At 39.4% G+C, this 15,237-nt stretch overlaps 1 protein-coding gene across 1 annotated transcript in view; it reads right to left on the reverse strand.

Moving 5' to 3' along the window:
* agbl4 (AGBL carboxypeptidase 4) overlaps positions 1-15,237 on the reverse strand; it is a 337,210-nt gene that overhangs the window by 13,633 nt on the left and 308,340 nt on the right. The window contains exons 10-11 of the mRNA XM_082188305.1: positions 11,554-11,706; positions 5,708-5,870 (exon numbers count right to left, since the gene is read on the reverse strand). Coding sequence (XP_082044431.1) covers positions 5,708-5,870; positions 11,554-11,706 — 316 coding nt within the window. The remainder of the gene's footprint in view (positions 1-5,707; positions 5,871-11,553; positions 11,707-15,237) is intronic.

Here is a 15,237-nt window from a genome sequence, read left to right on the forward strand (position 1 = left end):
TCACTTTTTACAGTGTAATGGTCTCTCCGAAATATTCAGCAGACCCCAGTTTAAAAAACCCTGACTTTAAATACAAAGTTCTGTCATGAAACTCTAGATGGCGCAGATAGGTCCTATCTATACTTCAGATAGGTCATTAACTCAATGGGCCCTACTTTAACGATCTGAAACGCAAGTATCAAGCGTGAAACGCAAGTAACTTTGTGGGCGGGTCTTGGGCGATGTTGCTTTTATACCAGCGGGATAAATGACTCTTGCGCCCGACGCAAATCTAAAATGGGTTGGTCTGAAGTAGCTTCATTATTCATAGGTGTGGTTTGGGGCGTAACGTGAAATAAACCAATCAGAGCGACATGTCACATTCCCTTTAAGAGCAGGCGCGTTTGTTCCATGGCGGGTTGCTATTATAACGGCGGATTTGCCAGGCGCACGCCAGGAGCGGTTCACAGCGGAGGAGACCGAAGTTCTTGTCAGGGCCGTAAAAGACAGAGAAGTGATATTGTATGGGGATAGGAGAAACACACCCAAATTAGCTTCGGTTAAACAGGCGTATAATAATTTGGGTAAATGTGTAAGCTAGATTTATGCCTATTTTTTCACATCTTCATGGACACAACAATGATTTCCCTCGTGTATTAATATTGTTCCTTATAATAATGTATGGTTTTCTAAAAATGAGAACTGCTGCGTCAGTGTGTAGGCTAGATGATATAAGCAAAGTGCATGCATGTTGTGAACACGCTACATTGATTATGGCCAAGCATGCGCCCTTAAAATAGCATATGAATAACATGCGCAAAGCGCCACTGACTTTAGACTAGGTTTTTCATGGTCAGTGGCGGAATTGTTTTCTAAACCTGCAAAATAGCACCAGGGAACGTTTGCGCCGGAACACGCCTCCTCTTTGTGCTGAACCGCCCCCGGGAGCGCAAATTCATTTCCTAATTTACCGACGTGCGTCTGTGGAGGGAAAAGTCCGCTGTGCACGGGTGCAAAATAGTAATTATACATGCGTCGGTGTACAAAGTCAATTGCGCTGGGTGCAAGATAGGGCCCAAAATGCTTGCAATCACATCATTCTCTACAGGGCACAGCTGATTGGTAGTGGTGGGCAGATCGAGGCTTCGTGGAACACTGAAACAGGTGAAGCAAATCAAATGTGCCGTATTGTGTCGAGGCTTCGAAACAATCCGACACCCGTCTCTACGGTGACCCCTAGTGGTCAGAACAGTGTAAATGCAACAAAAACCCAGGCCAAACATGCATAAAAACACCTTTTACAAATCTATTGCAATTTTTTTATTGAAAGTAAAATCTTTCAAATGAAATGATCTAATCATCTAATAAGATTATCAAGTGTCTATATGTTCTTTTATCAATCGTCAGGGTTTGTTTTGTTTGTTCTATGAATGGCTCAGCTAAACAGGCCATTAAGAGACTATTAACATTTAATTATTTTGCTAATGTTTAATTAAAACGTTTACAAATGTATAAAACTGATCAGAGATCAGGTAAAACCCACAGACGTTCATTGACTCCTCATGATTCATGGATTGACAGAGATGAATCATTGAAATTTGTGACGTAATAAAGCCCCATTTATTGAAATCACGTGACTCTGGCAGTTTGATACACGCTCCATTGATGCGAAACAAAATATTCTTAAAGGTTTCGAAGCTTCATGAAGCAGTATTTCGAAATTGCCATCACTACTGATTGGTTTCTGCTGTACGAGTAGCCAATGAGCTCACAGCTCAACCTTCAAATACTTGGTTAGCATTTTCTGTAGCAGTTGCAGTGCGCTTTCAGAAACCCCCCAGCTTCCCCAGCTCCACCTGTATAGATCTGCTACGGGTAATTCATGTATGCTACTGTATATTGTACAGCAGCAGCATGTCTTACTTGCTCATAGCAGCGTGTCGTTTGTGTATTGGCAGTAGCAAGTCCCGGACTTGCTCTGCAGCAGCATCATCATAGCAGATCTATTCCGCCAAGACCAAACATATCAACATTGTCATATCCATTAACATGCCAAACACTCAGAGATCTGTCATGACAGAACTACCTGGTGGCAAGATCTTTTCCTCAAATAATATTGTAAACACAAAATCAAAATGGTACATTCAGTAAATGTTTGAAAAATTGGATTGGATTATTTTAAAGATTACAGTAGCCCTGCTTCCAAGTTTAAACATTATTTACATTATATATATATATATGTATACATAATGTAAATAATGTTTAAACTTGGAAGCAGGGCTACTGTAATCTTTAAAATAATCCAATCCAATTTTTCAAACATTTACTGAATGTACCATTTTGATTTTGTGTTTACAATATTATTTGAGGAAAAGATCTTGCCACCAGGTAGTTCTGTCATGACAGATCTCTGAGTGTTTGGCATGTTAATATATATACGTATGTTATATATATATATATATATATATATATACGTATTTGATATATAATCATATACAATTATTATAATTATTATTATAATATGTAATGTTTAATGATATCATTAATACAACACATTTGTTATAATAAATTAATATAATTTATTATAGAATGTGCTATATGTTTCTTAGTAATTGAGAAAAATTCTAATCTATATTCCTCTGTTTGTGTGTATGGCTGTACATGTGAAAGTCAAGTTTAAGAAAACTGACTTGTGAGAACAACATTTAAAGTGGTTCTCACTGTATTAAAGGCTCATAAATGTCTGTGTGTGCGCCCAGATGTGTACGACAAAGAGTGTGCAAATGATCTCCCAATAAAACATGAAAATGTTTCCAGGTTTGTACCGAACATCTCCCACAATTCTTCCCGTCCAGAGTGGCAGGTTCCTTTTTGTTAGCTTGTGTTTTGCACACACCTAATAAACAGCACAGCCCACAGTCAGCTTCAACCTGTCGCTACTTCACGGCACAGATGTTTGGGTGATGGGTAAAAAAATGCTGTTTCAAGGAGAGAGGCCTCACAGGTAAGTTATGACTTTTTTTGTTGTTTCTATCTTTTCTCTGTCACTAAGGGAAAATAATCTGCAGGGCTGTGGAGTAATTCTACATGGATGGGTTTCTTATTACCGCGACTAGAGCGGCTGGGCCTTGGAGATGACAGCCCAGCGAGGCAGCAGGCGAGCGGAGAGAAACAGTGAAAGCGATGAGGCATCAGTCAGCAGCTTTACTGCTCGCTCTGAGATAAACACCCAACAAATAAATAAATTCATGCAAGAGAGGCCTGTAAATATGAGCGTCTAGCAGCTGGGTGCATGACAGAGTGATACAGGGGTGAAATGCTCACACATATGACCGCGCGCACACACACACACACACACGCAAACACGCTCATAGTAAAGTTCAGCGAACCCTTTTCCTATCACTAGAGGGCACTTAAGCTACACACATCTCAGGTTTGCACAAAGAGACCTTTTAGTCATGGAATTCACTCCTTCATATAGAGCAGCTTTCAACCTCAGATTCAGATATGAATCTGCACAGAACACCCTGAAAAATCACCCACCATTTCCCAAAAGCTCTCTGGTTCTGTATTGCTGTAGAAAGTATTATCTTTTTAAAAAAAAGGCATGGCTATTTAGGCTCTTTTATCTTATTCCCTGTTAATATCTTAGCCTCTGTTATTAACTTAGCTGTGAATACTTAATCATTCGTTGAAAGTACTCATTAAATATTATTCCTTCATCTGGTCAGTGCTGGTTGCTGTGCAGTTGCTAGCCGCTAAAGTGTTCTGGGTAGTTGCTATGGCATTACTAAGGAATTATTGGTTTCTTAGGCATTGGTTGTTAAGTTCTTCTGAATGATTGCTATGCAGTTGCAGGGGTATTATGGGTGGTTGCTAGGGTGTTGCTAGGGCATTCTTGGTGGTTTCTTAGGCATTGGTTGTTAATGTGTTTGTGGGGTGATTGCTATGCAGTTGCCGGGGTATTCTTGGTGGTTTCTTAGGCATTGGTTGTTATGATTGCTATGCAGTTGCTGCAGTATTCTAGGTGGTTGCTTGGGTATTGCTAGTTGTTTGTTAAGGTGTTCTGGGTTGTTGCTATGCGTCTGCTAGGGTATTTTTTGGATGGTTTCTAGGCAATTGCTAAGGTGGTCTGGGTGGTTGCTAAGCAATTGCTAAGGTGTTCAGGGTGGTTGCTAGGGTATTCAGAATAGTAGCTAGTCAGTTGCCAAGGTGTTCTTGGTGGTTGCTATGGCAGTTACTATGAGCTTGCTAGGCACTGATAGGGTATTCTTGGTGGTGTCCTGAGCATTGCTAAGGTGTTCCAATTAAAGGAAAAAAAATATTCCCTAAATGAGTCCAACTGGTACTAAAGTCCTAGAATTGCCCCTAATCAAAAAACGGAATGTACATCTGCTGGTGTTTGCTCAGAAGTAGGTTTTAAAGCAGGATAAACCTTAACCCTTAGAAATCAGCCTGATTGTTGATGAAATTGGCCTTATTTTCACATCGAAACATATGCATTATGTTCTTATGAACACACAGATACTCACATGGACACGGCACGCTCACACCACATCCTCATCGACACGACTTGGCCAGTCGACGTCTCTCATGCGTCTAACAGCCAACTGGGTCAAAGCCTCGCTCTCTGATAATGATTCCCAGAATAATTAAGAGATCAATGAGTAAGCATTGCTCTTGGTAAATAAGGGGATGGAGTTGTACGACCGGCATGCAGCTTAAATGCAGGGAAGAGAACCGAGCTTCAATAGTGTGACATAATCACCCCAGCCTTCATTATCGAACCGTGACACCACCCAGTATGTCGCTCGGTGCACCAACATTGGAGAGATAATTTCAGAAAGTAAGACGGCAGCACAAGTCATTGGCTTTTGTCTACGGAGCTGCAGCATCGATTCGAGAAAATCGGGTCTTTACACCAGCCATATGTTCCTCATGAAGGGGAAAATTCAATGAGAGTGGAGTTCTTGATCGTTCTAGTTGAATCAAGACTCTTTAGGGAAGATACAGTGACCGGGGTGTTTGCTTGTCACTGAACAAACCAACTCACAAACAACTTATAACCAACAGGATCCAGCTCCTCATCAATACCTCTCTGTCAATAAAACGACCTGTGGTTCCTATATCTAAAGACCCAAAACCTGATCAGTTCACAATGAAACAGAACAAATTTGGAGAGGCGAAACAAAATGAGAAGTTCGTCCTTCATCTGTTCATTTTATCTTTCAGACAGCAGGAGGTTTCAGGGTCAGAGATACCTGAGGAGAACAGAGAGAAACAGAAGTGTGCAAAGTCTATAAAAACTGGAGAAAACTATCTGTTAGAGTTCCCATTCATCTCAATGCACACTGTCCCAAATCCTTCACTAGTGACTATTTTGAGGTGACGTGAAGGGTAGCAGACCTCGCTCAAGAAACATTTCTTATAATCAATGTTGAAAACAGTTTTGCTGCTTACTATTTTTGTGGAAACCATGATACTTTTTTTTATTATTATGATTCCTTAATTAATAGTAATTTTAAAAGAACAGCATTTTTTAAACATTATAAATGTCTTTACAGTCACTTTTGATTAATTTAAATGCATACAAATTTTTAATAGTACACTAAACAAACGGTGTAGGATTTACTTTGAAACCATTTTCACTCAGAAATTGCTATTAAATTTCAAGTAACACACTGAATTAAACATGTATATATATACAGTGCATGGACTGAAAGGATACAGCCATCCTCAGTGTACGGCACAGGTGAGGTGGTTCCTGCTGTCAGGTAGCTGTAGAAGGAGACCTCCAGCGTGTAGCAGTACGACGTGTCGTCCAACAGACCACCCAGGAAGCGTCGGCCGGTGCCGGCCTTGACCAGATCACGGTTAAACGTTGTACTGGACTGCACAGAGACACACAGATAATACAACAGAATGATTAATAACAGTAAAACAGAGAGAATAGAGAAGAACAATAAGACTTACTTGGGAGCAGGGATGTTTTTTTTAGCTTTGTTTGAGTGGGGAAACCATGAAAACATAGCTGTGATTGGCTGATAACTCTTTCAATGCCCGCCTATCTGCGTGAATGGGTCAAACTAGTGGAAATGGATGGAGTAAACAACTCGCCTACTCAGAAATCACCACGTTTGATCTCGTTTGAATATAAATGAACATGAAATTGCTTGGGGAAAAAAAGATGTGTGAGTGAGCGGTTTTTTAGTGAGCACTCAGCTCGGTTAAATTAAAAGGGCATCTCCTCCTTACCTGCAATGATCGTGACACCTGCTGTGTTTACTGAGGATTTGTTGACTAATGGTCCAAAAAGAAGGTGACTAAATAATACATGAACAACTGTCAGTATTAACAAATAAAAGCACAAATATGCTTGTTACACTATTTTTGTATATAGTTATTATATATGCAATATAAAAACTGTTAAAAATGCTTGAGACTTTGATTTGACATTTAGTAGTATTATATTGCATTATTTATTAAATAACTGACTAATGTAGAAGATTTTATTATTTAGAAAATAAGTAATTTAGCTATATATTTGTACACTATTAGTTCCTCTGTGTGTGAGGTTTGACTTTTGGAAGCCTGAAGAAAGGCCTGGAATGTTGCTGCAGAAGAAAATCCTATTTTAGTATGTCACATGGTGGTACAAGACCTTTACCCAAAAATATCTATAGGGTGTGTTGCCATCTTTGGAAAAGGATGTATGGTACATATGTGTGAGCTGAGCAAAGGTCTGGAGTGATCTTCTGCAGGAGATGCTCGGCTTTGTTGTAAAATAAAGTCTAATATTTCTGGCATCAAAGATCTCTGAGAAGTGATTTCACAAAAGAGAGAAACCACAACAAAAACTATTTCAGTATCAAAGGCTATGTTCATAGCAAGAACACAGTGGCCTGAAATGAACAGTGAAATTAATTACTTTATATATAATTAAAATGATTAAATCTAAAATAATCTAAACATATATTATTTATTTAATAAAATAAAATATAAATAAAAATGAACAAAGATAAAAGATATATATATATATATTATAGTAAAAATAATATAAAATAATAATGAATTGAAAATAAAAGAATACAGTATTGTTTGTGTGTTGATGGTCCCATCTCTGGTGTTACACTGCACTAAAAAAACAAAAACTAAGAAGGGACTTCATAAGACCACCACAAACACACACTCATATCAGCAGCTTTTGGAGAATGACAAAAAATAAAAATAGCACAATAGTTAGCCTGAAAAGTTAGCCCCCCCACAAAACCGATTTTATTGTACACTAGGCTCAGAGTTGCCACAAGGAGGAAGCTATTGATTGGATTTAGGAAACTAATTATGGATCGCATTGGATTGGCCTGATAATTTATGCCACTTTGTCCATTACAAAAGTACTTAAGTTTGCTGGCAACTTTTCCTTGCTCTCCACTTTTCCTGCAGTTGTGTGCTTGCTTACACTGCACTTTCTGTGCCTTTCCATGGCTCAGCTATAATGGCTGGTAAATGTTTGCTTTTGCCCAAGAAAAGTGACTGATCTAGTGTCAGTGTGACGTGTAGCTGGTGGCTAAGCGCAGTTGAGACATGACTCTCTCCAGAGGCAGCGCTCCCTCAATATGCCGGATGAACTTTGGGATGGCTGTGTGCTGAATAGGCAGAGAGAGAGAGGGCAACATGCCAGCTGGAGACCTGCCCTCTATGCCCTCCTGTCACCACACACACACACACACACTCACACACACAGGTGCGCGCGCACACACACACACGCAGACACACGCACACAGACACGCGCACGCACACACACACACACACACACACACACACACACACACACACACACACACACACACACACACACACACACACACACACACACACACACACACACACACACACACACACACACACACACACACAAAACAAATGCATAACAATGCATCAGAGAGCTTAGCTTCAAAACACACAATGTATTAGATCCACAAAAACAGAGCTTAACCTTAAAATGAGCACGCAAACACACACTCTCTCTCACACACACACAGAAAACACAAACAGCATTTATAAAGAATCATAAATAATGTGGTGACATTTTTTCTGTGAGGCAGAGAATATTCATAGGCTGTGAAAAACGGCTCTTTGTGTAAGTATGAGAGAAGTCTGCAAATTCTAGATGGGTGACTGGGCAATAAAGGTTAGTCCTCTGCCCGTATTCTGCTGGCTGAGCTACTGAAATGTCACACTTCCTGCATGCTGAAGGTCACTGTTGCAGGCTGGAGGAACTGCATGCTGACAAAGAGAGCGACACCGAGCATAAGGGGCCGCAGGGAGGGGAGAGGGGGACCTCCACAATGGGACCATCACTGGTGTAAAACTGTAGGTAAGCAAAATACAACACTGTGTTGAGGTCACACACAAACACACACACACACACGCACTCGCACAACTCCGCCCTCCAGGAAACAAGCACATCCATCTGTCCATCCATCGACTTGTCTATCCATTCATATCCATTTCCATTCATAGTAATTTTTTATCCATCCATCCATCCATCCATCCATCCATCCATCCATCCATCCATCCATCCATCCATCCATCCATTCGTTTTTCTGTCTACCAATCTATTCATTTACCCATCTACACATCTATCTACCCATATTTCCATCCACCTCTCCATCCACCTGCCTATCCATCTACATATATACTCATCTATTTACCCATTTTTTCATCCATCCATCCATCTGTCTACCCATCCATCCATCCATCCATCCATCCATTTTCTGTCCATTAATTTATCCATATATTATAAAGGCCCTGATACACTTCACACAAAATCAAAGAACAGACTGGTGTAACTTCATTTCAAACTAAATCAAGCCGAAATGAAGTTTTGTGTTCGTTTCGGGAGTTCGTAAAAATCTTGAACTCTCTGGAAAACTTCGCTCTGGCTGGTAAACACCTTTGCTGTGAGTATATCATGGCCTTAAGTTTATCAATCCATCCAACCATAAAACATACAAACATTTATCTATTCATTATCAATCAATCCATCCAACTTCTATCCATCCTTCAATATCTGAATTTATCAATCTATTAAAAGATCAATCAATCTGTTCATCCTTCTATCCATTAAATATCCATCCATATTATTTATCCATTTGTAACCATCCATTCATCTGTCCATTCATTTATTTATCTATACATTTATTCATTACCAATCATCCAAAAGTTTATCTACCAAGCTACTATACATTTTTACTTTTTGCAACCATCCATCCTAATCAAAACATCATAATCATAATGATGAGATCCTCTGGAAACTATAATGGAACCAAATGAAAAGAGGAACAAGAAAGAAGAATGGTAAAAGAGTGGAAGGGATGCAATGAGCTGGAAGACACATCATTCCAAACGATACCTCTGAATACAGACGAAAAATAAACCAGAAGGAAATTTGTAAACAAACAAAAGCAAATAAAGAACAACCAATCTTCTTGATTCATGCTATCCCATTTTGACATTGAAAACTGTGAGGAAATTACCAATTAATATAGCTGTCAAGTGAAAAATGAGAAGGGGTTGAGAGGATTCGGTCTGTGCCGATGAGCAGACGCAATAATATCTCTCCAGCTCTGTTATGAAGGCACTGGGTGCACGGATGGTTCATGTATCTTTTCAGACGTATATAAGCGTGTCTTCATCAGCATGCGGTTCCTGGCTCATCCAAAAGAGCTTCACCGTGGCAAATGGTTAAAGTGGCTCTGCTCCTCTCATATAGACACCTCATCAGCAATATTGAGTCTGGTTATTGTCTTGCTCTGCAGAATTGAAAAGGTTACTTGCCGGCACCTGGAAAAATAGCTTGTGTTGATGCGCTTCATCTTGGAAACAAAAAATGTACTAATTTATGGGGTGTATTGAATTTTTGGAGAAAATACCAATAACGTTTTTCCATGCGCCGTTTGCTAATGAGTATAGAGCTAAGAGTGAAAAGGCTGACGAAGATGAAATTCAGCCAATGATTTTCTTTTGCTGAAGAAAAAGGAACCTATCAGTGTAATGGCAGAGAGAAACTTTAATGATCTCTGGTAACGTCATGGCCAACATTACGCTGCCATTCCTAATTTTGTATCCTACATGCAGTCACACATAACACAATAGTAACATATTAACAATTTACGAGATATTTCACAGTATTTTTCAGAAAAATGAGAGTTAAGATCCTTTCACACTGAGCGTGACATGATAAAAGCAAACAAATCGTCCAAGGACCGGAGCTTTCACACTGAACGTGAAAAGATTGATTCAAGATTGATATTCTGACTCATAACACACACACACGCACAGAAGAAAACAGCGCTCTGTACGCTGTTCCAAGCTCTTCAGATCACATAATTCAGTGGAAAAGGAATAAAAAAGATAATCTGAATAAAGTACATGTAAAAATAAATATTTTCTCAGACACCAATGATAACAATCAACATCCATTCTCTTCCGGAATACTTTTCTTGGGTGTTTACAATGGTTTTCAAAACAGCGCCACCACTTGGCTTGGGTAAGCTCAAATGTAATTGGATGGCTTGTTTCATCGCGGAGCACCGGAAAAAAAGAAATCGACACTGGTCAAAAAAATGTATAATCTCGCTTTGTCATGTTGAGATTGATCGCTCCATAGGGATCTATTATTTCGATTCAAGAGCGTCATTGCGACGTACATTTGTGTTGCTTAATCGCGCTCAGTGAGAAAGGCCCTTAAATCTATCAGAGCCGTGGCCTAGAAGTTAACGCCGCATATGCTACAACACATTAAAGGGACAGTTCACCCAAACATTTGAATTCTGTCAACATTTACCCTCTTGCCATTCAAAACTTGTCTGATTTCCTAAGTTCTGTGGAACACCAAAGGTTATATTTGAAAGAATGTCGGGATTCAAAACAACATTGTGAGCCACTGACTTTGAATGTCGCGACCTTTTGTGTTCCACAGAAGAAAGATAGTCACACAGGTTTAAAACAACACGAGGGTGAGTAAATGATGACAGAATTTTCATTTTTGAGTGAGCTAATGCTTTAAGCCAAGATGCTTATGTAGGCAACATGTAAACATACTGTATGTACTAGAGATGCGTGGTTTGCGGTTACAGCCGCGGACTCCGCGGATAAACCGCGGATCGGGCGGATGACGTGACGAAAAATTATATTTTAATTAAATTCAGGCGGGTGGCGGGCGGTTGAACCAATCCAATGAAAAATATATGTATACACCAATCAGCGGATGGCGAGCGGGTGCGGTTTTGAAAATTGGTCAAAAACGTTGGTGCGGATGGATGGCGGACGGATGATGAGTTTTGTGATGCGGTTGCGGATGAAATAATAGCCCATCCGCGCATCTCTAGTATGTACATACATCAAAGTAGCAAAAAGGACAACAATAGAATAGTTGTAAATATTACTTAAACTTAAAACAAAACAAAACAAAACAAAACAAAACAAAACAACAACAACCATACAGCAGTTTGAGGGCCTTTGTGTTTTTCAACAAAACAAGCAATAAAAGGTAATACCCTTGAGACTCACAAGAGAGAAGTCAGGCGCGTTTTGGCACAAGAGTCGAGGAAAGACGGCCTGTCTCTGCACTCTATCCTCTTCCTCAAAGACGTTACCATACATGAAGCCATTCATCATGGTGGAGTGGGCGTGCACGTCAATGTAGAACTCCAAACTCACTTTCTGTAAATCAGACAGAGAGAGACAAAATGATTGAGAGAGACCAGACAGAGAGGTGGAAAGATGAACAGGGAGACAACACACTGTGAACAATATTTAAAATAAATAAATAAAACTCAGCACTTCAACAAAAGAGAATTAATCTTTACAAAAAGAAGTAATTTTTTATGTACATATGTACATTCATATTCACAATATTCATATTCATAATATACACTACAGTTCAAAAGTTTGGGGTCAGTAAGGCTTTTCTTCTATTGCAAATAAATACTTTGTTTCCACACAAAAAATTAAGTACTGTAAGAGCTGCTGAAATTTCAGCTTAGATATTACAGGGATATATTACATTTTAAAATATATTAAAATAGGAAAGAGTTATTTTAGATTGTAATAATATTTCACAAGATAGATTTTTGATCAAATAAATGCAGACATAAGCAAAAGAGAATTTCCAAATGGTACGTAATGGTAGTGTAACTTCATTGGATAAAAGAAAATTCTTAAAAACATCCTTATTTTGTGCACAAGGGAAGACAGAAAGTCATTCAGGTTTGGAATGACACGAGGGTGAGTACATTTTCATTTTTGCAGTTAACACATACAACGAGAGATTGACTGTCCGTAGAAACACAGAGCAAGCAAACATCTTAAATATTAAACTATCAAACTATGCTGTGTGCAAAAATAAGTGCAGCATTATTCATCACGGTCCTGTGAAAGAGCAACAGCACTCCTGGGTGTTTTATAGAACAGCTGTCACAACTGCCATAGTTTAGAGGGATTAATTCATGTTCCTGAGTCAGCAAGCGAAGCAGGCACGCCTCACTACCTCAACCGCAGGCCGGATTTCAGCCGTTTAATGCAGAATAAATGATTAATATGGACCGGGAAACACATACAATAATATTTGTCAGCAAAAAAAACCAAAAACTAAACACGGAGTAGAAATTCAATTCAGAAAAAAATGGCAAAGTGAAACCAGAAAGAAATATCTCAACAAGTAAGACTGAAAACGTAACTATACTTCCATGAAAACAGAATAAACAGACATATGTGAAGTGTTTACATCCTCAAAAAAGTGCTCAAAAAGAGGACAATCCTTCAGATACGCCCCCTCTCAATCCGCCCACGCGCCATTTTGGCTCTGTGTTCTCTCAGTTACTGTATAACAGCACTGCAGTGCAGGAAACTGCTGTTCCATCATGGCTGCCACATCATTAAGCCAGCGCTTGGCAAGATGATGAGAGAGACACTTGTGTGTGGTTTTGTGTCGAGAGAGGATCACGCTGTCGAGCAGAATGAGGTGTCGCCACGATGAGGGCTGCCGTTTGATGCGCTTCGTCGGTGTGTGTGTGTGTGTGTGTGAGTGTGTGTGTTATTGTGTGTGGGTGAGAGAGAGACAGAGTGAGTCACAGCACTTCGGTGACAAGGCATCAAAAGGAGCATCCTGCTACGCGTATCTATACGGCAACAAAGTAATGGCCATTTTGTTTGAGGCTGCCTATCTCTCTCGATCCGTTGTGTACATTGTAAGCGTCTGATGCAGGCATAACAGGGCCCACTCCTCTACCCTTTGACCCCCTCTCGCGCTCTCTCCATCTACAGCAAACCTTTTCTTTCTTCATTACACATTCCGAAGCGCACCTCGAATCCCGCGGGTCGTGGGGAGAGGGAGGTAAAGCAGAAGTAAGGAAGAGCAAGCGAGAGAGAAAGAGAAACATCAGGAGTCAAAGACCGAGCGAGAGAGAGAGAGAGAGAGAGAGAGAGAGAGAGAGAGAGAGATGAGAGTGGGGGGAGAGATCGGGCAGCACCCGGTGCTTGAAATTCCGCTCACAGCCAAAGCAATTTCCTAGTGAGCGCAAGGCTGTCAGGCCTCTGATGGCAGGCGGTGAAATATGGTGGCTGAGAGTGGGGCGGCTGCACGCATGCCAGTCTGATGGATGGAGCCCGCAAGGAAGAGGGAGAAACAACACATAGACAAAAAAAGGAGGAGGGAAAACGAGAGAGAGAGAGAGAATGAGAGAGAACGAGAGAGAGAGAGAGAGAGAGAGAGAGAGAGAGAGAGAGAGAGAGAGAGAGAGAGAGAGAGGGGCGCTGGTCACCGTTAAGGTAGCTCCATCAGCTCCTTCAAGGGGTTCCCAGTGTGCAATTGAGGCGGGTAACTGTCTAATCGCCCACATACTCGCCGTGCATTACAAAGTCAGGGTGGGGCCGCTGACTTTCCTCATGCATACACGTTCAAACACATTTGTGACCTTTTCTCTTGCTCAAAGAGATGCTTAAGACCACACTCTCTGTAATGGGACTGTATGCATGAAGTGCTGTGTTCCTTCAGCAAGGTCCGTTGGCTCATTTTGCACCGTTAACAGCATAATTAAGAGTGGAAATGAAATGGCTGCTGCTCTATTCTGCAAGAGCTGTTCTCTACCTCCGGGTAAGAAGTAACCTTTCCACACTGATCTGGGACCAGGTGCCATCTGTCACAGTGCTGAGCTCATGAAAGACAAAGAAATGAAGTGAAATAAAAAAGAAGACTGTAATACCTGGGAGATTCATCTTATGTAGTACCTTTTAAACTCTCTAACTTAAAGAAAGAAGCTATACAAGTCCAAAATGTTCAATAATTAATCAAATTGCTGATACTTCGTTATGGTGTCACTTCCTGCAGGATGTTGTCATTAAGGAACAGAATTTGTTTGTTAAATTTTCTGATTTTTTTGTTTGTTTTTAATAATAGAAATAATTTAAAAACAATTAATTAAATACTAATAACACAATTACAAAAACTTAAAACTAAAATTCAAATGTAAACTTAAAATATAAAAATAAAAGGACATTCAAAACAATAATAATTACTTTAATAATATATAAATAATACTAAAATAACTCAGACTGACAAATGACATATGACAAAATGGTGAAATCTAGGCTATTTAAATAATATATATTTTTAATAATAAATATATTTAACTATATATATGCACACACAGTACTGTACAGTACTGTATACATACATATCAGGCTTGTGCACATGACTCCTTAATTCCAATTAAATTCTTGAATTTGAATTGAATTTGAATTGATGTCAAAAACAGGATCTAGAATTACAATTCAAATTTGAATTAAAGGAAGCAGAATTGCAATTCAATAAAAATTCAAAGAAATTCATGTACATATTTTAAGTGAAGTGTTTAACAATGAAGCTTTACAGTATATGTCAGATATGATTGCATTATAAATGATATTAGTTTGAACTACTTGTACAGATTACATTAAAAGGATATGCTTTCCCCCAGCAATGAATGTTAAAAGCTCTAGTCACAGAACAAATAATTAAGTTTGATTTATTGTAATTGTAATTTTGTGGAACATGATGGAACATGACTCCATTTCCTTGAATGCTTTACTTTAACCAAGTATTTAAAATGGTATTTAAAACAATTTGAGGTGGATTTTTTGTTTGAAAGCACAATTTGATGGGCAACACTGGACTTTTTAAGTTTCAGAAGTCCCTTACAACTTCACTCTGCACCT

This window comes from Leuciscus leuciscus (genome assembly GCF_965113295.1).
Source record: "Leuciscus leuciscus genome assembly, chromosome: 13".
NCBI lineage: Eukaryota > Metazoa > Chordata > Actinopteri > Cypriniformes > Leuciscidae > Leuciscus > Leuciscus leuciscus.